The sequence below is a fragment of the Oryctolagus cuniculus genome, chromosome 13 (assembly GCF_964237555.1).
Source record: "Oryctolagus cuniculus chromosome 13, mOryCun1.1, whole genome shotgun sequence".
Classification (NCBI taxonomy): Eukaryota; Metazoa; Chordata; class Mammalia; order Lagomorpha; family Leporidae; genus Oryctolagus; species Oryctolagus cuniculus.
The window spans coordinates 41,238,918-41,264,079 of NC_091444.1; the positions used below are offsets into that span (position 1 = coordinate 41,238,918).

At 46.9% G+C, this 25,162-nt stretch overlaps 1 protein-coding gene across 2 annotated transcripts in view; it reads right to left on the minus strand.

The window, feature by feature from the left end:
- The window catches only part of NMT2 (N-myristoyltransferase 2), a 58,729-nt gene that overhangs the window by 20,319 nt on the left and 13,248 nt on the right, over positions 1-25,162 (minus strand). For both annotated transcript variants that reach the window (XM_051821427.2, XM_051821428.2), the window contains exons 2-8: positions 18,539-18,674; positions 10,928-11,072; positions 7,886-8,004; positions 7,693-7,784; positions 7,469-7,585; positions 5,432-5,602; positions 4,140-4,248 (exon numbers count right to left, since the gene is read on the minus strand). In XM_051821427.2, coding sequence (XP_051677387.2) covers positions 4,140-4,248; positions 5,432-5,602; positions 7,469-7,585; positions 7,693-7,784; positions 7,886-8,004; positions 10,928-11,072; positions 18,539-18,674 — 889 coding nt within the window. The remainder of the gene's footprint in view (positions 1-4,139; positions 4,249-5,431; positions 5,603-7,468; positions 7,586-7,692; positions 7,785-7,885; positions 8,005-10,927; positions 11,073-18,538; positions 18,675-25,162) is intronic.

Genomic DNA, 25,162 nt, shown 5'->3' on the forward strand with positions numbered 1-25,162 from the left:
AGTGTTGTTATGAAAACAGTGTTGACTTCACAGAAAGAACTCAGGGACTGTCGTAGGTCTCAGAAGTTCAGAAAAATAAGTAATTTAGACAAGGAAGACTCAGATAGAAAATAACAGAAACTTGGCAATTTGTAAGCAGAGGCATTAAGAAGAGGAGAACATCACCAGAGTACTACCAGCTATAAAAACATATAAGGTCCTAGAAAATGAGGCAGTTATTTATTTTACTGACTAGCAATGGCTTGACAATCTACAGAATAATATTTATACTTGATCTTAGCCAAAAGCCTAAAAAGTGATAAAATAATTTTTTAAATACGAAATACTCAAAATATAACTGTCATCTTCAGGGAAAAGTGGAAAGATTGTTAAGCTTAGATAAAAACGATAAGCTTTTGTATAATTTCAGTGAAGTGGTCATGTCTTCTGAGTTTAATAAAAAGCAAAGAAACTTTTTCAGTAACTGAGAGCATCTCTGATTCCGTAAGCAAACACCTTCCCACTGCCTCGCTCTATCCCATTACTTGTTGCACTCTATGCATAGACAATGAAATCTGTGAAAAACCTGCTCAGCAGCCCCGAGGAAGTGCAGCCTGAAGCCCTGTGAGAAACAGAAGGGTGCTGTTATCTGTCAAACCACTTGGTCTGACCTGTGTAGTGCTGGCATTCCAGGGTAGAGATGTAAACAATGATTATGGTTGTTTATATGATTTAAAAAGAAGATGCTAAACACTAAAAAAAAAACATTTTATCTAATGCTATGGAACATCTGTGTGTCTTAGAACATGTCTTAGCAAGAATATCCTTCTTGTAAGACCAAGTAAGGACCTCAGAAGATTAATTTCTGACTCCTAACTACTTCAAATGCCTTTACGTTTGAAGTCATTACACACACACACACACCCCTTTGGAAATACCCAACACCAAAATTAAAAAAAAAAAAAAACAAAAAAACAAGGTGGAAAGGATATTAAGACATGGTAAGACTTGTTTCTTAAGGAAACCTTAGTATCTTGTCTTATTTTTAACTAATTAATTTGAAAGACAGAAAGAGACAGTGAGTTCTCATATGCTGGTTCACTCCCCAAATATCCACAATGGACAGAGCTGGACCAGAGGCCAAAGCTGGGTGCTGGGAACTTGATCCAGGACTCCCATGTGGATGTCAGGAACCTGACTACTTGAGCCATCACCACTGGCTCCCAGGTTCTGCGCTAGCAGGCAGTTGGAATCAGGAGCCTGCGCCAAGAATGGAAGCCAGAGGGTGTAATGTGGGACATGGTGTCTTCACCAGCATCTTAATTGCTATATCCACACACCTGTACCAAGTCTTAGCATTTTAGGTAACAGTGGCCAGTGGTGTGGACTTTGCAATAGCTCTACTCTTACCTAGCAGACTCTGGTCCAGTCAACCTTGTGCTTTGAGGTCCTGTGCTGTGACAGACCCTGGGAATAATGCCTCCTGGGATCGCTATGAACCATACATGAGATTGACCATGGACACTAAATGTCTAGCATCAGGCTGGCCACATTAAATGTTCACTCCTTTATTCAGTAGTCCATGAGAAAGATGTAAAGTAGGAACTATATGAAGAGACAGTCATGAGGCATCAGGAAGTAAGATTGATATACAAAGCAAAAGTTGCATTCAAAAGGCTTCTTTTACACTGAACGGTACAAAAATGCTCACTAATGACTTGATTGCCAGTGGTGGTATCGTCCACCTGTGGTGGTGGTGATGCTGCTGCACTGTCCAGCATAAACTTAAGAGGCAGACACCCAGGCCAGCGCCGCGGCTCACTAGGCTAATCCTCTGCCTTGCGGCGCCGGCACACCAGGTTCTAGTCCCAGTCAGGGCACTGGATTCTGTCCCAGGGAGTGCAGTGGAGGATGGCCCAAGTGCTCGGGCCCTGCACCCCATGGGAGACCAGGATAAGTACCTGGCTCCTGCCTTCGGATCAGCGCGGTGCGCCGACAGCAGTGCGCCAGCCGTGGCGGCCATTGGAGGGTGAACCAACGGCAAAGGAAGACCTTTCTCTCTGTCTCTCTCACTGTCCACTCTGCCTGTCAAAAAAAAAAAAAAAAAAAAAGAGGCAGACACCCAAGTAGTTGTCATTGGCATCTCCCAGCTTCCTGATATCTGCATTTTCGTCTCTTTTACCCTCTTTCTATGACTTAAAAGGAGGAGAGGAAACTGGAAGAGGCCGAGAGTGGACCATGACCATCGTCCTGTTCTGTCCTAACCTGCTTTGTGACAGCTGCACAGCGGGCCACGTGGCGGGACTGGACCATGGTGCCCCGACAGGGGCTGTGCTAGAGGTGATGGCAGAAGCAAAGGGATCTACAAGAGGAAACACAGACATGAGGGCTTGGACCCCAAGTCCTCTACTTACTAGTGATAATGCCTTTGGCCTCAGTCTTTTCCATCTGGATAAAGGAGATAAGAAGCACTAACCTCGGAAGGTTGACATGAAATTGAATAATGAGTGTGAAAATGTGTTGGAAAAATGTTATTGGGGGAAAAAAGGCAGTCACTACAACAACATGGCTAGAATAGGGCACAGGTCAATTGTAGGTAAGATGCCGACATCTGGTTTTAGTACCAGTGCCTGACCAGGGATTTATTACCAACTTGTCAAAACTTTGTCATCCAGGAGCCAGCATTGCGGTGTAGTAAGCAAAGCTGCCACCTGTGATGCCAGCATCCCATATCAGAGCACCAGTTTGAGTTCTGGTTGCTCTGCTTCCTGGCTTTGGCCTGGATCAGTAGCTCAAGCCATTAAAGTTATCTGGAGAGTTAACCAGTGGGTGGAAGATTTGTCTCTCTCTAGAGAGAGAGAGAGAGAGAGAGAGAGAGAGAGAGACATATTATTGTTTTTCAAATAAGTAAATGCATCATTAAAAAATAAAATGAAATGAAAAGAAGAAAAATTGTTTTCATCCATGAGTCGACTGACTGTTGAACAAAAATATAAAGGCTGATTGTCAAGGTCACATCAAAAATATTTTTAACATCTTAAATTCTAATCATCCTGACTAAGCCAATGATTGATATCAAAACTCCTTATCATCCTATTTTAGGCAACCTGCATGTAATTGTGTGTCTTCCTTACTCATAAGGTATATTGCTTTAGGTTCAATACAATGAAATCTGGGGAAACCAAAGTAGAACAGCATTAGCTCCCTAGTGAAAAAAGCAGGCATGTCTGAAGTTTTTATTTCAGTTCTCCTAGAGCAGAACTTCAAACAGGCTGTATGATGGCCCCAGGGCTCACACCTCTTGGAGGTCACACCTGCTGTGATATGCTCCCAGGGCACGTGGGCGGGGCACAGGTCTTGCTTCTGACTGACAGATGGGGATTTGATTTACACAAGGCTCTCTGACTTTTCCCTCTCATGGAGGCTTTGACTCCCGCTGGCTTCGATGAACAAGCTGTCCACATGGCAAAGAACTGAAGGCAGCCTGCAAAGTAGTAAGGCCCTCAGTCTACCAGCCAGCGAGGAACTCCGTCCTGCTGACAACACGCATACTCCGGAAGTTTCAGAGGAGACCCAGCCCTGGCTGACACCTTGACAGTAAGACTCAGCTACACAGGGCCCGGGCGGCTGGCTCGGTGTGTGATGGTCTGTCACGGAGCAACCGTGAATTTACCAACCAATTCCCCAATAATGCTAAGACTAAAAGGCATATTTACATCTTCCCCTATGAAGAATGACAACTTTTTCCTGTTGGAAATTTGCTAGCTTAAAAAGATGATCATTTAATGAGACATTATTTCCTGTCCCTGGGTCTCTCCTCTAAACTCGGTTCCTTTGTTTGAAGAAAGCAGCAGCCTGAACTCGCCTTCCCTCTTACTTAACAGACCATAAAAACTCAAAATTTGAAAACTTACTTGAGTTCAACCTGATGCGACTATAAACCAAAGAACTTAAAAAGTCTTAAAATCAAAACAAAGCAAAAGACTGGTATTTCCACATTAAGCTCTCCTACTTTTCCTAGTTCCTTAGCTCTCTGCAGTCTTTTTAGCCACATGTTCACTTCTTCAGACTCTGTTTTTAGACTCCTGCGAATAATTCTTTTCTGCATTAAAAGCTTCAGCTGTTACAGCTTCAGAAAACTGCAAAGCATTCTTACTTACATCCGGAAGTCTGTATAGCTTCATTGTTCTCTGTAAAGTCATATTTCTACTCAAGTGAGAAAATTTCACTTCTACCAATTTTCTGGGGTTTAGTGATCGATGCCAGTATCTGGAATACAATAAAGGTGTTGAAGTCAAATTGACTGCTGAGTGCACAGGTCCTCACTCCTCACTCAGCTCAGCTCAGCTGCTCTGTGAGCATTTCCTGAACGCTCACGTTGTGCCTGGCACAGTGCTGAATGCTGGCCCTCTGCCCATGCAGTCATTTTACCAGCCAACTTTGTAATCCCTACAATATGTCTTGCATTCCTAGTTAAAGTTCCTTTGGAGTTGGTGACCTTTCATCTTCACTGAAGAGGAATCTTAAAAGTACAAAAGAAATCTTAGACCGAGGTTTGCACGCCTTCAGTGACTACCACTGATACTAAGAAGGCAAACTGAACAGCTTAAAAACATGGAAGTGCTTCTCCTACATCCACAGTCTTCTCCACTCCCATAGAATACACACCAAGGGAACCAACTCTTTGAGAAACCAGCTTGACTTTCTAAAGTGATTCCAGGTTAGGAACTGGGATAAATGATTTGAATTAAAATACAGCTGTGGAGTCTTTGTTTTTGTTAAATTATGAGTATAGTAATTTAATAGAATACAGTAATTGTACTCTTTTACCTTTTATACTATGGTTACATTAAATTTCACCCTAGTCAATGAAAATAATACAGACAGATGAATTCTTCCTGATCTTTCAGAAACAGTGACGACCTGACTGGCTTCTCCCTGGAGTAACCTTGGAAAGCTTGATTAGAATGGACCAAGTCACAAACACAGAGCTGAAGCTGCCATCTTACTGTCCGCCACCAAGTACAGCCACGGCTCTTCGACCGACACAAGTGGGGTTCTGGAATAATTCAGTAGTGCCGTGAGGCACAACAGAAAACCAAGTGGTAGGGAGGAAGCCAAGGGTAGATGTTGGCCACTTCAAGATCACAGCGCTCAGGTCTCCCCATGCATCCATAGCGATGGGCTTTCAAGCAGAAGGGCAACAAAAGCTCAGACCCAGAAGCACCAGAGGGAACGAGCTAAAACATTTTTAAATGATCAGTTGGCTGTATTATATTGCAAAGAATACTGGACTCAGTGGTTCTAGGTTCCAGTCTGATCTCCACTACCAAGAAACTCCATAGCCACAAGTAAGCCAAAATCCCTCTGAGTTACTCCTGGGAATAAAGGCTTCCAGAAAAACGGTTCTCATTAGTTTGGGGTGGGAGGAGCTGAGTAGTGTGGCTGTTACCTGCACGTGGCCACCGGCTTAGGAAGAACTACCCCAGCGGTATACACGGCCTGGAAGATTCCTTCCAGATTCACTCTTCTAGTTATTTCTCGAATTAACACTGGGGCTACTCGTTTGGACCTCAGTTTCTTGTGCACACAAAGAAAGTTGATTTCTACCATCTTCTTCACACTGGGAAATAAAGATGTTGAAAATTAGAGCCAACACAAGACAAACATATTTTTCAAAAGTAAGACCAACATTTTTAAAAATAGGTACATGAAAGACATCCTTTAACATATTAAAAATATTCTATTCTTTAGACTTTTCACAGATTCCAATCAAAATGCTATTCCCCATACTCCTCGGCCAAAATGGTTTAACTGTAGGCCAGGGAGGTGTAAACACTCTAGTTCTAAATATACTTTAGGATTTCAGTCTTTTTTTTTTTTTTCTAAGTTTTTAGTTAACAAACTGGATCAGATGGTTCTCCTAAAGTTTATCTGTTTTTCCTGAAATGTATATAATTACAGCAGTAACTGGGTCAGCCCAGTGCAGAATCAGACAAGATGTCGCTTTGTGATATGACACAGATTCCTAGGATCTCTGAGAAAGGCCCTGACCAGACCAGCTCTGATGGTTTTCTGAGCTACCATAAGCACTCCAGAGCCTCAAAGCCTGTTCCCAGGTCGGCCTCCAGGATTGCCGCCGTTTTGTTTGGCAGACATTATTCCTGGAGATCAAATGCTTTGTAGCAATAATTAAGTTAACCCAACATGCTGGAATGCAAACAGACCTAGAATGCATTTGATCTTTGACTTTCACAGCTGGGTCTTTGACTTTCCGGGCTGGAGACACAGAGTAAAAATGCAATATACTGGGGCCTGGCGCTGTAGCGCAGTGGGCTAAGCTGCCACCTGTGACACCAGCATCCCATATGGGAGTGCTGGTTCAAGCCCTCGGTACTCTGCTTCTGATTCAGCTCCCTGCTAATGTGTCTGGGAAGACAGCAGAGGATGGCCTGAGTGCTTGGGCCCCTGCCACCAATGTGGGAGACCCAGATGGAGTTCCAGGCTCCTGGCCTCAGCCTGGACCAGTGCCAGCCACTGTGGCTGTTTGGGAGTGAACCAGCAGATGGAAGATCTCTCTCACTGTGTGTCACTCTGCCTTTTAAGTAAATAAATAAATGTTTTAAACGAAATACAACATATTCACTTTATAGAGACAGTTTTTTATCCCACTTCAAATTTGTATAGTATTCTTACCTAGAAATAAATGTGAAATACCTCTTTATGGGCTTGTTTATTCTGATACACACATAGCCTCTCTCTCTGTGTCTGTATTTACACATAACACATATTAGTGTGCCTGTATGAGACTCAGGTAGAGCAAAAAAAAAGAGAGAGAGAGAAAACATTTTTCTTAGTTCACAGTCCCCTCTATCCAAATTATTTTAACTAAATAATATACTTTTTTGTTTTTTAATTATTTGAGAGACATGGAGAAAGACAGAGAGCTCCTGTCTACTGGTTCACTCCCCAGATGCCCTCAATGGCTGTGGCTGTGCCAGGCTGCAGCCAGGAGTAGGGAACTCAATGCAGGTCTTCCGTGTGGATGGCAGGAGCTCAATTACTTGAGCCATCACCACTGCCTCCCAGGATCTGCATTAGTAGAAAGCTAGTATCAGAAGGTGAGCTGGGACGTGAACCCAGGTACTCTGACATGGGAGGTGGGCATCTTAGCCAACGTGTTAACTGCTAGGCCAAATGCCTGCCCCTAAACTTTACTTTTTAGTAGTTCTCTGTTCACGCAGAACTGCACTGAGAGATCCCATACAGCTCATCCCCACACAAGCACAACCTCCCCCACTATCAAGAGCCTGCATTAAATGTTTAAAAGCCTCCCGTTACCGCCTTGTTGCCTTATCTTCTTCCAAATGTACTGCTAAACAAAGCGCGGCCTATGCAGTCACACAGGCACACACACGCGAGCCGCGTCTAACAGCCATTCTTGGAAAGGAAACGCAAGAACTGGCCCTGACAAGAACTCACGACGCACCTGTCATATATCCGGATGTTTGCGGGGATGGCACTTATGAATCCCACGAGTTTTTTATTTGAAGACACTCTGACCCCACAGTGCCACTGAAGGAGCCAGCCTGGGGGGCACAGCGCCCTGAAGTCAGGAAAGACCAGAAAACCAGGCACCAAGTGAGTGTCCAAGAACGCGGGGACAGATGCAGCCCTCCCAGCCCCACGGCCTCCGAGACGGGCGCGACTCACCACAGCAGGAACTCGGGCGAGTAGTCAAAGCGGAACATATTGTCATCGTCTTCCACGTAATTCTCATTTAACAACGTGTACAGCTCCTTGAGCTACAAGACACAGCAAGCGTCCTGTCCACGGTGCTCAGACCCAACTCAGGAGCACTTTTGTGTGGAGGCAACGTCAAGTTGAATGCAGGAGTTTTACTCACCACGTCGGCATTACTCAGGTCTAAAGTGTCCCACATGAAACCCTGGGGCAGGGAATACGGCTCCTGACGGACATTGTCTTTATCTGGTTCAATTGCACCGTGGGACGTTATGACTTCATCTGCAACAGAAGAGAAGCGGCCGGACAGAATTTTCAATCACAAAAGTATTCGGACAATCCGAAACAGTCAGTGACAGAAACAAAATCCTATTTAGGGGCCTTGGGTTTAATGTACTCTTGAAAACCAAGCCATTACTTCAGCCACCTGTGGACTGAGACAGGTAAGCTAGGCATTGCTATTTCATCAATTAAATAAAAGGAGAAATCCTCTGTCACCCAGTGAGGACGGTGACTTTATACAATAATGGCAATTTCTTAGTCCCAGTGGCAGGCTGCAGATGTAACACACAGCACCACGATACAACAGCCTTAGAGACTTCTATATATTTAGTTTTTAACAGGTTCAGCACAGTTCATAGGCACATTCTAAGAATACAATATTTTTCCCTTTCTCCCTCCCTCCCTCCACCTCCCCCACCTCTCCCCTTCACATCTGAGATAATATCTCTTTAATTCACATAGCAGTCAAGGGCTTAAAGCTCCAGCAAGTAAAGAGTTCAGCAAGTAGAAAGCAAGAAGGTCCTAGTTTAGCAGATAGGTAGGCAAGGGCTATAAATAATCATCAAGTGGAAAAATGACCATTTCACCCAGATACCGTAAATTTCTAAGTAATCACAGGTCATTAAAACTAAGTAGTATAATATTCTTAACCATTAGTTTGACAAATGTTTTATTTTTCTACCTTGTATCTGCAAACTAGGGGTGGAATCGGGAGCTGCAGTGACCTTCGGCCCCTCCCAGCAACAAACCCAAAATTAATTTCAAGACTGGTGACTTCTCTCCATTGGTCCTGCTAGCAGAGTAGTCCATGCCATAATGGTTTCTAGTGATTTCCACCTAGGTGCCTTCTTCCAATTCATTTTCTAGAAACTTCCCCAAGTGGTCAGAATGGAACCCGGGCTCTTCTCCAGGGCCACCGCCGGTCTTGCGCTCCGCCGCCCTTCACTGCCAGTGCTCAGCGTGCGGACCTCCCTCAGACCTGTCCCCCGCCAGGGCAGCTCTGGGGCCGGGCCTCTGCTCCTCACACGGCTGGCCCTGGGGAACTTCTCAGGCAGGTGCTGGCTTAGCCGCCGCTCTCTCACAGCATCTCTCCCTGGCCTACCTGAAGCGTGTCCTCACAGATGCCCAGCCTGGCCACCGTCTCTCTACTCTTCCACCTGGCTCCCCAGCATGCACCCCATGTTGTGCCCAGTGCTTGAGAGCAGACACTCAGCAAACACCTGCTGAACGGAGAACCCTCGGGGGCTGGTTCTTCCCATCACACGACCTTTGTATAGGTACAAGTCACAGGGGCTGTGCCAGCTCCAGTTCCTTTGGTAATAACCCAACGTGGTCGTTCTTACCTTATGTGCACTTTACCAGCTCAGCTCCACAGAAGTGCCTCTAGCTTCCTCAATTCAGCCCAGGTGGCCAAACTCCTAACTGCGCCCCTACAGGGTCCCTGGGGACCTTGGCTCTCACACAGCATCCCGGGGACAGTCCCAGGCAGCTCTGAACAGCTGGGTGTGTCGGGACTGAAACTGGATGCCCCACAGACGGACAGAGCAGGCAAGCAGTTTTCCTGACTTCCGAATGTCCTCCCTGACTGCAGGCTTACTCCTCCCCCACCAAGCTGGCTCCCTCTCCCCAACCCGTTCTGGCCTTTGAATGAACTAAAGTGTGCACCAAAAAGTCAAGGGACTAGAGAACCACACAAAGACTGAGGGGAAGAGGCAAAGTGCAGTGAGTGCCTGGGCTGTCTTTTCAAGAAGCACCCTGGGGTTAGGTGCTGGCTGGACAAGTGGCTTTCACTCCCCGCAGTGGGTAGACCAGAAGTCCACCTAGCAGCATTCAGCGGCAGCCAATATACTTAGACCCACAAATCTAGATCCCGTAGCTAATGGTCATCAGTTCACTGCCATTTAAAAGCCTGTCAATTCAAGAGAGTCTTCCTCCATCACAAAATACATTTCTAAATCCCGTGAGAAAAAAAGTAAGCAAAGATCATTTCTGTCTTCCACACTCATAAATGGATTCCTTTTCAGGTATCTGAGGTGGGCGTGGGTTGGAGAGGGGCAGGAGCAGCAGAACAGTTTAAGAACCAATACTTGCAGACACTGAAAAGGACTGCTTCCTAATTAGACAAAACAGATTGCTTGTCACAGCTGGGTTATTAAGTTTTGACAGCATTTAACCCTTGATATGCTACAGATTCAGAACCTGAATAATCAAGGATGAAAAAAGCAGAAACAATGATATGATAATCTGTTGCCATACACACCCAAGTTGCAGTACATTTTTGATCACCCTATGGCAATTATAACACCATCTCATTTTTGCAGAGTGTGAAGGAGGGCCAATCAGGTTACGTTTATGGCAACTTAAGAGGTAAAAGCCTAAGTGAGCTAGGAGGAGGCAGGCGCAGCACCAAGGGACGAGGCCTTGTGGCTGTGTCTTCTGCGAACCAAAGCCCCTACCTAGGCCTTCACCAGACGCCCCTAATCCTTGAGGGCACCGGGCCATTACCGAGTTGATGCCAATGAGTACCAGTGGCAGGTGTGCACATCCCAGGGTCCAATAGCACAAAACTTTCCATGTCTGTAATACGTGACTGCAACAGGGATGGTTTCTGAGACTTTAAATAACCGAGGGCTGAAACTGCTAAAAATTTACGTAGAGCAAAAACAATCCCAAGAAGCTCAGAAGCAAAGAATGAGAGGGGGAAATAACCCCACCAGCGTTCCACATGTGGGGAAATAGGATGTTCTTATAGGGACAGAAATTAGGCCAAAATTGTTGTCACTGACAGCCGATGTAACTACCTGATAGTAACGTGTTAGTTACTATGAGACAAAGATACAAGTGGTGTAATCTCTTTCAAGACTTCTGGCTGTTGTGCATGCATTTTTGATTTTGGGGGGAAAAATAAAGCAAAAGAGCTTACTTAGTTTGGGCACTGGCTGCGTGTCCCAAAACTGGTATCTGTGTTGCGCGGCCTCATCAATGCTCCGGGTCGGGCCCTGGCACGCGGACAGCAGCTCCATGGCTCTCTGCATATCCTGCAGCTTCTGCATGGGAACGGCGGCATTCTAGAGCAGCAAAGACACAAGACACCGGGCGTGAGGAAGCCGCCACTGCTCCTGAAGCCGGGGCGAACGCACGTGCGTCTGCCCTGGAGACTACGTCGCTAAAAACTGACATCCTCCTCCAGGGCAGGTCAAGGCCACGGGCATAAGTGGGCAAACACGTTCAGCTCAAAGCAAACACAGTCTGTTAATGGTCACACAGCTCTCTAGTTTGGATGGAGGCTGTGGCAGTTTGGGAAAACTGAAGCAAATCAAAGCACACTCTACCACCGTCTCCCACCCGTCTGCTGACAGCACCCAACAGCACGCTTCTGGGAGGAGAAGCGTCCCAAGCCTCACCATCATGCAGCAGCCAGGGGCACGCGCATTGGTGGCACTGCCAGGGTTATGCTCTGTAGTAGTGGCAATGGGTGAATGAAGGAAATAGCTTCTACAACAGTAGCTAAGTGGACGGGAGGGAATTTTAGTTCATTAAAGAAAATTTTAAAAAACCTGAACTTAGCGCTGAGCTGGGAAGGAGATGATCAAGAAAGGAAACCTTAAACCATGCCCCTCCCTGAAACATCCTGCCCTTCTTCCAACCCTCCTCCAGGGAGACAAAACCCTCCGAGCACCAGGGCCAGCAGCGTCCTCTGTACATTCAGACGCTTGGCAACTACCACCTGTTCTCCCCAGCCCAGGGCTGGATCCAGCCTCTTTTTTAGGCAAAGCACATTTCCAACCTCCAGACAATACCTTTCAATTCTAAAGTTGCTTTTTCAAAGCCAGTACACTGATCATCTCTTGAGGATTCTTCAGCTCTTTTTCTTTTAATTCCTCAAATTATGGGACATGAAACTATACTTAAAATGAGAGGACAGAGCATAGGACTGAAAGTGGAGATCAGAGACTTTTCAATATGCAAAGTAACCGGGAAGTGGGAGAAGCCTGCCGTGCCACAAAGAATGACCTCTGCTGTCATCTCAAAGGCATTTCGGAGCCCTTGGTTTCCACTGTCCATCACCAGCCGCCGGCCACAGGCTAAGGTACAACTGACCCTGGGCGGCCTGTAAACAGTGACTTTGGACTTCTGCTCCACTTTGAATCTGAAATCTGTGGTCTGGAGTAAATAATCCTAACCTGGGGAGCTCACCTGTCTGACACAGCCCAAAACAGGGCTTACTTGACACAGGCCATCCTGCAGTTGCTGTGTCCCTAGGTTTCCTTGGGGTTCCTGACACTGCAGTGATTCAAGGAAACAAAGTTGTGAAGCCACTTGGAGGCATGTTGAAGGCTTGATGTCTCCCCTTAGAAACGCAGCCGTCCAGCCCAGAACCGCCTGCTTTCATGAGCTGTTACACTCACATTTTGATTGAGCTCCAGATCCCAAGGGCCATACCTTAACATCACATAGAAATTTAAAAAAATACATTTCTTGCTCTAATGTGTTTTATTTTTGGATCATTTTTATTGCTTGGGTCTCTGAGTTCCTCCAACATTAAAAGTAACTGGTTTCTAGCAAAGCAAAATTTACATCCACTCAAATCCCAAAACACAATCTGTACAGGGGCCCACAACTCAAACGGGAGCTGAAGTCACAGTACTCTCAACTCATAATGTTGGACAAGTCTTATGGAGCCCAGATGCACCAATATAAATCCACAGTGTCTATATTAAATTTCTCATGGCATGTTTTCTTTCCTGAGATTTGGGTTAAATCTTCTAACACTAATACATCAAACTCGAATGATTCTGTAACAGTGGATAAGCATCTTTGTTCCAAAGGAGCCAATGGTATCCCAGCTCTACGAGTCACAGCTCAGAGTGGTAGCTACCTCACCTCCCCAGGTACATCAGGTTGCCCAGCATTCTCCACGTGAGGTCACCATTTGTGAAATAGTTAGATCCCACTGCTAGCTATTAAATGCTTTCTAGGCCGGCGTCACAGCTCACTAGGCTAGTCCTCTGCCTGCAGCGCCAGCACCCCGGGTTCTAGTCCTGGTCGGGGTGCCAGATTCTGTCCCGGTTGCTCCTCTTCCAGTCCAACTCTCTGCTGTGGCCCAGGAAGGCAGTGGAGGATGGCCCAGGTCCTTGGACCTGCACCCGCATGGGAGGCCAGGAGGAAGCACCTGGCTCCTGGCTTCAGATCGGCACAGCACAACGGCTGCAATGCGCCGGCCGTAGCAGCCCACTTGGGGGGTGAACCAACGGAAAAAGGAAGACCTTTCTCTGTCTCTCTCTCTGTCTAACTCTGCCTGTCAAAAAAAAAAATTTTTTTTTAAATGCTCTCAAAAAACAGATTCAAGTAAGTACAGTTTTGAAATTCACAGCAGCAAAGAAGTAAGGAAAACTCAGTCATGATGTCTTAACCCTACCCATTCACAGAACAGTAGCACCACCTGGGGAGAAAGGACTGAGTGTCAAGAGAGTGAGAATGGCCAACAGTCCTGCCTTGAATTCCCACTACTATACTCCTAGGGTATTCTTTTTATACACCTACTCTTTGCAAAATACTGAACATCGACTATACGCTTTACCAATTATGTTTCAAGTTTACTACCTCGGAAAACCATCCAAGTCTTCTGCCACTAAGAAGTCATTAAAGAAGGAGCTGGTGTTATGCCACACCAGGTTAAGCTGCAGCTGGAGATGACAGCAACCCATTCCAGAGGGCCAGGTCAGGTCCCAGCTGCTCCACTTCAGTCCAGCTGCCTGCTAATGCACCTGAGAACAATGGAAGATGGCCCAAGTGCTTGAGCCACTGCTACAAATGTGGGAGACAGGATGGAGCTCCTGACTCCTGGCTTCAGACTAGCCCAGCTCTGCTATTGCACCCATTTGAGGCCAGAACCAGCGGAGCCTTGCAAGCCAGGGAGTGAGGAAGTGAGGGAGGCAGGGAGAGAGAGAGACAGACTTCCATCTGCTGGTTCACTCCCCAAACAGCCTCAACAGCAGGAGCTGGGCCAGTCTGAAACCAGGAGCCAGAAGCCTCCTCCGGGTCTCCCAGATGGGAGCAGGAACCCAAGCATTTTGGCCATCCTCCGTTACTTTCCCATGGACACCAGAAGGGAGCTGGATTGGAAGTGGAGCAGATGGGACTCAGACCAGCACCCACATAGGACAGGCCTGTGGCAGTTTTACCTACTATGCACTACGCTATAGTGCGGGCACCCAATAAATAAATCTTTTTTTAAAAAGTCTTTTTTTTCTTCTTACTATTTGCTGAACTCTTTACTTAGTGTAGTGTTAATCTTATAAGTATAAAATAAACTGAAAATAGATCATTTTAAAAATTAGAAGAGGGAATAAGAGAGGAAGGGTGGGAGTATAGGTAGGAAGGAGGGTAAGGTGGGAAGTATCACTATGCTCTAAATCTGTATATATGCAATACATGAAATGTGCTCACCTTAAAATTAAAAAAAATACAGGATATGAATAAAAACCAAACGTCTTTAAGAATTCGGACAGAGGTAGGTGTTGTGGTGCAGCAGGTTAAGCCCTTGCAACGCAGGCATTCCATGTCAGAGAGCTAGTCAGTGTGCCCACTCCTCCACGCCTGTCCAGCTTCTGATAATGCACCTGGGAAGCAGCAGACGATGGCTCAAGTAGCTGAGTTCCTGTCACCCACACGGAGTTCCCGGCTCCTGGCTTCAGCCTGACCCAGCCCCCACTACTATGACCATTTGGGGAGTGAACCAATAGATGGAAGATATGTTTCTCTCTGCCTTGCAAATAAATAAATCTTTTTTGACAGATAGAGCTATACAGTGAGAGAGAGAGAGAGAGAGAGAGAAAGGTCTTCCTTCCATTGGTTCATCCCCCAAATGGCTGCTACGGCCGGCACGCTGCGCCAATCCAAAGCCAGGAGCCAGGTGCTTCCACCTGGTCTCCCACACGGGTGCAGGGCCCAAGTACTTGGGCCATCCTCCACTGCCTTCCCGGGTCACAGCAGAAAGCCGGACTGGAAGAGGAGCAACCGGGACTAGAACTCGGTGCCCATATGGGAGGCCAGCACCTCAGGCAGAGGATTAACCAAGTGAGCCATGGCGCCAGCACCAAATAAATAAATCTTAAAGAAAAAAAAAATACAGACAAAAAATCATTTTTATTGTGATTCTTTAGGGTTGATCAGAATATTCGCTAAAATTCAGTTCACTATAAACTATAGTATTATCTAGAACTAATAGAAGCTTAAAGGAAAAGAACCCTAAGTTTTAAAAACACAATGGTAGGTGCAGGCAGTTGGCACAGCAGCTTAAGCCCCTGCTTGGAATGCCAGCATCCCATATCAGAGTGCTGCGTTTGCATCCTGGCTCCTCCATTTCTGTGTTTTGTTTTGTTTTGTTCTTTTTTTTTTTTTTTTTTTAATTTTTGACAGGCAGAGTGGACAGTGAGAGAGAGAGACAGAGAGAGAAAGGTCTTCCTTTGCCGTTGGTTCACCCTCCAATGGCCGCCGCTGCAGCCGGCGCACCGCGCTGATCCGAAGGCAGGAGCCAGGATCCAGGTGCTTTTCCTGGTCTCCCATGGGGTGCAGGGCCCAAGCACCTGGGCCATCCTCCACTGCACTCCCTGGCCACAGCAGAGAGCTGGCCTGGAAGAGGGGCAACCGGGACAGAATCCGGTGCCCCAACCGGGACTAGAACCCGGTGTGCCGGCGCCGCAAGGTGGAGGATTAGCCTATTGAGCCACGGCGCCGGCTTTGTTTTGTTCTTAAGATTTTTATTTTATTTATTTTAAAGACAGAGAAAGAGAGAAGTCCTCCATCTGCTGGTTCACTCCCCAAATGGCTGAAACAGCTGAAGCTGAGCGGATCAGGAGCCAGGAGCTTCTTCTGGATCTCCCACACCGGTGCAGGGGCCCAGGGACTTGGGCCATCCTCTGCTGCTTTTGCAGGCACATTAGCAGAGAGCTGTATCAGAAGTGGAGCAGCTGGGACTCGAACGGGTACCCATATGGGATGCTGGCGCTGCAGGCTGGGGCTTTAACCCTCTGTGCCATAGCACTGGCCCCTACTCCACTTCTGATCCAGCTTCCTGCTCATGTGAACCTTAGGAGGCAGCAGATGAGGGCTCAAGTGCTTCGTCCATGCCCTCAGTGTGGCAGTTCCTGGCTCCCAGCTTCATCCTGGCCCAGCCATGGCAGTTGCAGGCATTTGGAAAGCAAACTAGCTGACGGAAGATCATTCTCTATCTATCTCCCTGTCTCTGTCCCTCTCTCTGCCTTTCAAATAAAATGAAAATACAAAAAACATCCAGTGGTGAAAAGCTCACATTACAACACTGTTGGTGGGGCCAGTGCTGTGGTGTAGCAGGCTAAAGCCCTAGCCTGCAGTGCCCACATCCCACATGGGCACGGGTTAGAGTCCCAGATGCTCTACTTCCGATCCAGCTCTCTACTATGGCCTGGGAAAGAGCAGAAGATCGCCCAAGTCCTTGGACCCCTGCACCTGCACCTGGAAGAAGCTCCTGGCTCCTGGCTTCGGATCAGCTCAGCTCTGGCCATTGCAGTTATTTGGGGAGTAAACCAGTGGATGGAAGACCTCTCTTTCTCTCTGGCTCTACCTCTCTCTGTAACTCTGTCTTTCAAGTAAAGCTTTAAAAAAAACAAAACAAAACAACAACAACAAAAAACACAACACTGTTGGCTTGCTCCTAATTAAAAGAAGGTCTCTACCACGTAATGTTACCAGTGCCTTCGGCCTTGGTGGGCCCTACTTTCTTACAAGAAAGTAGAGGTGAGGGAACGACTCAAAGTTACTAGGAATGATGGTGGTGGCAGCAGCAACGAGGGGGCGGCCACATTTGCAGCTGAGTGACACCTGCCTATCTGCTGAAGCAACACTTGGAGATGGGAAGATACTCTGAAAGCTAACAGTGGTATTCTCCTATGAGCTACCTTGGAAATTATGGCTGATGGGTAGAATACTGATTACCTGAGAGACAGGCTGAAAAGCTAGGGTGGAAGACTCCATTCTCTTCTCACCCAAAAAGCCAGTCAGTAAAAAAGTGGGGCAAGTAATTTTCCCTCTCAGTGATTCCTGTTCCTTTTGTGTAAAACAGGCAACAACAACAACAAAACTACCTGCAAGACTCAGCTCATAGGCTGGCGCCACAGCTCACTAGGCTAATCCTCCACCTGCGGCGCTGGCACCCCAGGTTCTAGTCCCGGACGGGGCACCGGATTCTGTCCCAGTTGCTCGTCTTCCAGTCCAGCTCTCTGCTGTGGCCCGGGAAGGCAGTGGAGGATGGCCCAAGTGCTTGGGCCCTGTACCCACATGGGAAACCAGGAGGAAGCACCTGGCTCCTGAGCAGCCTTTTGGGGGGTGAACCAATGGAAGGAAGACCTTTCTGTCTGTCTGTCTCTCTCACTATCTAACTCTGCCTGTCAAAATAAAATAAAATAAAATAAAAAGACTCAGCTCATGGGCCAGAATATACATCCTGTATAATAAAAGCCCACAAAACTTACCTAAAAGTAATAACTGCCCTGCACACAGTGCCTCACATTACACAAGCCGTTTAATAAAAATGGCCTCATTTAAACATAAACAGCCCTGAGAGATGGAAAGGCATCATTTCCATTTTACAGGGAAGACGTAAGGAGATGAAGGAGCTTAGGCAAAGGCACACAGTTCATGAACAATGGAGCCAGGGCCAAGTTCAAAGTCTCCAAGGTATTTCCACGACACACACCATCCAGGATAGCCTATTTGTAGCTACAATCAAAATCACCTCTATCTTAGTATACACTTCCAGTTCCATCCTGCTGTGCACTGAATTCCTGCACCCAGAGGGCTTCGGTGTTTCCCAGAGCCCAGCACACAAGGGCTGTGTTCTCAGCCAAGGTGACAGGAGTGGGGGGAGGTGCTTGTGGGCAGGGGTGACTGCCATCTGCACCACCACACGCCCACGCAGCGCACCCTGCCAACACGGGGCCCAGCGGGACAACTTGTGTGGTTTGGTCTAAATGGGTTATTTCTTCACCAGGAGCTATTCCCCATCCCTGCAACTGAATGAAGAATAGCCACTGGCAACTGGTCTGATCCAAAGTCAACGTGAGACTTACCCGCGGTGGAGATGGCGGTGTGCTACCCAGGTAATTAGACAGACACCCAGAAAATGAAAATGTCAATATGTGCCAAACTAGAAGTAGTCAAACATGAAGTGTAACTTGGAAAAAATAAAAATAAAAAAGCCGAAGCAGCTCACACTGACTTTCTTCTGTAACTACAGTCTAATTCCCAACCCCAAGTCCCTGAAAATCAGGGAAAATCTGGCAGGTACCCCCCCCCCCCCACACACACACACAAAGCACAGGTTGTTCCTCTTTCCTTATTCGGGTGCCAAAGTCAGTGTTAGGGAAGCTGTAAAGACGGCGTGGCTCCCAGTGCCACTGAGCACACAGTCTCAACATAACTCCGACTGCGCCTCCAGGCACAAAGCCACCACCAGCCAGGGGAACCCACAGTGAGAGCAGAGCAGGGCTCGCACCTTGGAAGGTGGCTGGGCTTTAGCCTCCTGGGAGTCAGACGCCGAGTCGGACTTGGCCCCTCCAGAGGTGGGCTTCTCCTTTTTTCTCTTCTGCTTCTTCTTTTTCTTCTTGGCTCCGAAATCCCCTCCAGGACTCCTGCAGGAGATACAAACAGGGTAAAACAAGCTACAAAAAAGGCATCCCGGAGAACACGTGTGTTACACACAAGGGAAAACCCACCCTAGGCTCTGGGCAGGAGATGAGGCATAGATTAAGAAATGAACAGGGCCAGCGCCGCGGCTCACTAGGCTAATCCTCCACCTTGGGGCGCCAGCACACCGGGTTCTAGTCCCGGTCGGGGCGCCGGATTCTGTCCTGGTTGCCCCTCTTCCAGGCCAGCTCTCTGCTGTGGCCCGGGAAGGCAGCAGAGGATGGCCCAAGTGCTTGGGCCCTGCACCCCATGGGAGACCAGGAGAAGCACCTGGCTCCTGCCATCGGATCAGCGCAGTGCGCCGGCCGCAGCGGCCATTGGAGGGTGAACCAACGGCAAAGGAAGACCTTTCTCTCTGTCTCTCTCTCTCTCACTGTCCACTCTGCCTGTCAAAAAAAAAAAAAAAAAAAAGAACAGACAAGGCAGGAAAACATCAGTCCACACCGAGTCCGGCACTTGGACGCCATCCCCTCAGTACCCCTGCTCTCCCACTCTACATTTCAAAAGTTAGCCTATTCAGGGAGCGGTACATAAGAAAATTCCATCACAGACATCTCTGGTACAACCAAGCACCACTCCGGGAGCAACAGAACTAACCAGAGTGCTTTTCTGCAACATGCGTTTTCAAAAATGCAGAGGAGGGAACCTCTCCTGGCAAAGGCTTTTACTAGCAGGGCTAACAACAACAAACTGTAACCGTTTCTGGTCAGAAGGCTTATTGCCTTTTGAAAGAGGAAGCAGGGGAAAATGGATGCAAGGAGACAGGTTTCCCATTCATCTGGTCTACTCTACCACAAAACTCCCAGAGGGTGAATTAAAAGTTGGGTGTGAGTTACTATTGCGTTATTGTCCAGGATGAAGAAAGTGGCGGGAACAATTAGCTGTGAGCCATTGTTCTAAATCAATCAGATTTACCTCTCCCTATTTTCCTTCTTGAATTTGCACCTAATTATGACATGCCAAATATGTCGCACAAGATTCCGACGTCATTAATCAATTAATTCCCTTATACTACCGTCCCTCAAAAGCAATCAATATGCTTCCAAAACTGCCATTCTTCCCAAAGCATGTCCTCATTTTCATGATGAATGATTTTTTTTAGATAAAAAACTGAATCCTGGACATACCATTTCGAAATTTTTCTTACCTTTCCACTTAACTGCAGATCTTGGAATTCTTTCTGCGTTGGAATATACTGAACTACTGCCTTTCTCTTTACCAACTGGCTGGCTTTTCACCATCTAGATGGATCAGATTTTACTTACTGTTCCTATATTAGAAAGACTACTACAAAAAAATATTCTGGTGCTTTTATCTTTACACACTCCACAAACTATGTCCAAACGGGGAAATGCTAGGTCAAAGGGCATGCACATTCTTGGTTTTATTAAATAATAAAGACTGCTTTTATAAATACTGTACCAATTTCTCCCCCACCAACAGAAAATCAGAGCATCAAATTACCCACATCTTAGCCAGCACTGAAATAATCTTCTTCAACCGTGATACTCTCACAGGTGGAACCAGTCCCAGTGTAGACTGACTTTTCACTTATTTAATCAGGAATGAGGCTGCACATCTTTTTACATTTTTATTTATTTAATTTATCTGAAATGCAGAGAGATAGCGACAGTCTTCCACCTACTGTTTCATTCCCCAGGTGCCTGAAACAGCCAAGTCTGGGCCAGGCTGAAGCCAAGAGCCTGGAACTCAGTCAAGGTCTCCCAAACACTTGAGCCATCCCCTGCTGCCTCCTGGGGTGTGCCATTTATTAAATATTTGCTTTGGGTACTTAACCTCATTTCTCACAACAGCCTTAGGAGAGAGATACTACTGTATGCTTATGTCACTTGGCCTAGTTGGTTGTCTTTTATTTAGACTGTAAATATTTTACACATTTTATTTTTAACCTTTTGGTTTTACTTATAATTTCTTTTCTTATACAGATATTTAAGGTTTTTAATGTATTCTAACATTTAAAATATTTCCCTTGTGGCTTTTTTGCTCTTAAATCTTTTTTTTTTTTTTTTGACAGGACAGTGAGAGAGAGACAGACAGAGAGAAAGGTCTTCCTTTGCCGTTGGTTCACCCTCCAATGGCCGCCGCGGCCGGCGCACTGCGGCCGGCACACCGCGCTGATCCGAAGGCAGGAGCCAGGTACTTCTCCTGGTCTCCCATGGGGTGCAGGGCCCAAGCACTTGGGCCATCCTCCACTGCACTCCCTGGCCACAGCAGAGAGCTGGCCTGGAAGAGGGGCAACCGGGACAGAATCCGGCGCCCCGACCGGGACTAGAACCCGGTGTGGCGGCGCAGCAAGGCGGAGGATTAGCCTAGTGAGCCGCGGCACCGGCCTGCCCGGTCTGCTTTTAAATCTTGCTTTAAAAGGCCTTTCCAATCCCAAAAATACATAAATATCCTCCTCTACTTTTTGATTCTAATATTTTAATGAAATTTTTGGGGGAAAAAGTTAGCTTTCTAACCCAGCTGGAGTAAATGTACTGTTCCATGTCCCCACTCTTCAAAAATACATTATTATATACACAAGAAAGTTCCACCATAACATAATTGCTAATACAGTGCCAAACTGCACTGTGCAAAGTTCTAACAAGCAGAGAGTGAGGCCGACAAGCCCACTTCCTGGCTACACATTCACTCACTGGACAATTACACCAGGTGCGAGCAGTTTTCAAGCATGTCCACAAAGTTTCTGATACCTCTCTCATCAAGAGGTGGGTCCACTCCCCTCCCTGCAGAGCGGGGCGGGGGTGGGAGGCTTGCGATTCTCCCTGTACGTGTTGGAAGTGACATTCTGAGAGTTCCCAGGCTGGGTCATAAAAGGCGATTCAGTTTCCACCTGTTCCCTTGAGGGAAGTCAGGTGCGCTGTGAGACCTCCAGCCTAGTGGACAGGCCCCCCAGAGAGTGCAGCAGAATTTGCTGGCTGCAGGGGGAACTGCTAGCACCGAGACAGAATCAATCAAGCCATGAGCGATCGATCGGCCGAGGCAAATGTGCAAGTGACGCCAGCCCCAGGTATGACGGCAACTGTCTGAGATCCCAGGGGTCAGTCCGCCTTCGCCAACTTGCTGAGCCACCAAACCTGGAAGCGTGGTAATTGAGCATTGCTTTATGTCCCCCAGTTGTTGCTCTGTAGCAATGAACCCTGAAGCAGAAATTTGGTGTCTGAAAGTGATAAACAACCCAAACAGGAGGTGCTGGCTGGAGAGACCTGATGGTGTGAAGAAGAAGAAAGCAAATGCATGGAAGACCAAGGAAAGGATGCCTCTGATGCAGGAGAGGCATGCTTATAAAACTGTCTGCAAGATGAGGCTGGAGCTGTGGCACAGCAGATTAGGCTGCCACCTGTGACACAGGTCCAGCATCCCATATCAGAACTCTGGTTCAAGTCTCAGTTGCTCCGCTTCTGATCCAGCTCCCTGCTAGTGCACCTGGGAAAGCAGCAGATGAGGCCAGGAACTTGGGCATGTGGGAGACCTGACTGGAGTTTGAGGCTCTTGGCTTTAGCTCAAACCTAAAAGCCATTTGGGGGAGTGAACCAACAGATGGGAGATCTCTTTTTCTCTCTGTTTCTTCCTCTCTCTCTCACTCTGCCTTTCAAATAAACAAAGAATAAACCTAAAAACCCCAAACACTATCGCCCAGAGAACATGTGAAAAATAGACAACAAGCCTAATGGATTTGATGATTTAACTGAAAAGATTTCTGGAAAAAGTGTTGAAAATGCTGGCCACAACTCATGGCAAGAGCCTAGGGTGATTACTGACACCATAAACAAGAGTGTCAATTTGTTAGGTCAACAACAGGAGTCACTGTGCACTTACTCCTCATGTAGGATCTCTGTCCTTAATGTGCTGTACATTGTGATTTAGTGCTATAACTAGCACTCAAACAGTATTTTACACTTTGTGTTTCTGTGTGGGTGCAAACTGTTGAAAGCTTTACTTAATATATGCAAAATTGATCTTCTATATATAAAGATAATTGAAAATGAATCTTGATGTGAATGGAAGGGGAGAGGGAGTGGGAGAGGGGAGGGATGCAGGTGGGAGGGAAGTTATGGGGAGGAAAAAGCAATTGTAGTCCATAAGCTGTACTTTGGAAATTTATATTCATTAAATAAAAGTTAAAAAAAGAAAGAAAATGCTGGCCACTTCTGGCTGCCCACAATAAAATGAGAGAGAAGAGAGATTAATTAAATACTGATGATTTAGGTTCTGAGTTGAATTTACAGAAACTATAAACCCAGCCCATAGTTGTCAGATTCAAAAATAAAACTGCTTCCCATCTCCATCTCCAGAGAGCAATATATTAGCATTAAATTAAGAAATGGCCTTAGGACAAAAAAAGAAAAAAAAAATCAAATCCAGGGTAGAGCTGTCAGACCCTTGGTTAAGACTTCAGGAAGATCTAACGGACCCTCTGAACCAAGGCCCTCTGAGTTTTTAAGGGATGTGCCTTGCCTGTTTTCCCTCTAACAACAGGGCCCCTAAGAATCTTAATTATCTCTTCCCCCAAACTGCTTATCTCAAAGAGCCCTGCATATGACTTTTGTCTCATGGGTGGATCATAAAGTGAAACAAAGGAAGGAAGAGCAAGACACTGATCATCCATTGTTGCTGTGGATTCGTTCAGAGAGGAGCACGGTGGGGGGCGCACTCACCACACAGACCCAGGAGTCAGGTGAAAGTGGGCCAGAGGCGAGCAGCCTGCAGACTCATTTATTTCAGTTGGTACAGCAGATTATATAGCCAAGGCTATATAATCCAGTCAAGGGGCAGTTTATGCCCTAACCAATCACAGCATGTTGCCAGGCAGGCTCTGTTGCCAGGTGGTTTCCCAGGGGGTTTCGGAAGCCATTCCTGAGTAACTGATGCTCGCTCGCCAGCGGCCATATCTTGGCATGGCCTTCTCATTCCACCACATATCCCCCTTTTCATTTATTTTTGAGCAACGGGAGGCATGATTCTTGGCCATACCATTGTTGACCCCGTTTCCATGTGGTATCCGTACGCGGCTGTGCCTGTCTTAGGTTGTCCCCCAGGGGATCTTACCCGTCATTGACTAACCAGCGCTCAAAACGGGAGACCACAGGAGTGCTTGCTCAGATAGGGGTAGGAATAAGGAACAATGGTAATCAGAAATGGCATGAGCGCACATAGGCTGTGGGCCGTTTGAGTGGCTGACAGGAGCTAAGTGGGGTATAAAGCAGTAGCGAGTGTGGCTATGGGCAGTTTCTCAGGGTAGGATGATAGGGCAGGTGCGTCCGATAACAAGGCGGACTCTCAGTCTTGTTCAACTGGGTCTGGTTGGCTGTGAGTTACAGGCTTGATGTTTCTGGCTGGTACCCAAATGGGCTGTCCCACATTCTCTGGAAAGACACAAGACTATCCTCGGCCCTTGGTTAGCAGAAGGTGTGGTCCCTTCCATTCTCCTGTCAGGGGGTCTTTCCACCTAACCATAGGGGCTGGGGGCTGGGATGGAAAGGATCCCCAGTGTTTATAAGCTGGGCTGACCCCTTGGGAATCAAAGTAGGAAAACTGATAGTGAAAAGGACCTCAGTCAAAGCAAGCTGTGGGTCTGGGGGCATATGATTGTTTGTCTGGTTTTTTAAGAGATCTTTAATCGTCTTATGAGTTCTTTCAATGATTGCCTGTCCCTGTGGGTTATATGGGATACCTGTGGCAGACTGTATGTTCCAGGACCTCAGGAAGGAATTAAATTCCTGTGATGTATACACTGGCCCATTATCAGTCTTCTTCTTCTTCTTTTTTTTTTTTTTTTTTTTTTGACAGGCAGAGTTAGACAGTGAGAGAGAGAGAGAAAGGTCTTCCTTCCATTGGTTTACCCCCCAAATGGCCATTACAGCCGGCGCACCACACTGATCCAAAGCTAGGAGCCAGTTGCTTCTTCCTGGTCTCTCATGCAGGTGCAGAGCCCAAGCCCTTGTGCCATCCTCCACTGCCTTCCCGGGCCACAGCAGAGAGCTGGACTGGAAGAGGGGCAACCGGGACAGAATCCGGCGCCCCAACCGGGACTAGAACCCGGGGTGCCAGCGCCGCAGGCGAAGGATTAGCCTAGTGAGCCGTGGCGCCGGCCCATTATCAGTCTTTATGGTCCAGGGGACACCAATGACCAGCATGGCTGACTTAACCGTCTTTATCACATTACTAGCCTTTTCTCTGGATTGGGCTGTTGCAAATACAGCCTTTGAATAAGTATCTACCACCACATGGACAACCTTAAGTTTACCAAAGGAGTTAATATGGGTGACGTCCACTTGCCAGAGCTTATTAGGAGCAAGGCCTCGTGGGTTCACTCCTGCTTGTTGTAGTAGGCCTAACAGATGTTTTTTTTCTTTTTTTTCTTTTTCTTTTTTTTTTTTTTAAAGAAAAGGAACCCAATTAGCAATGACCA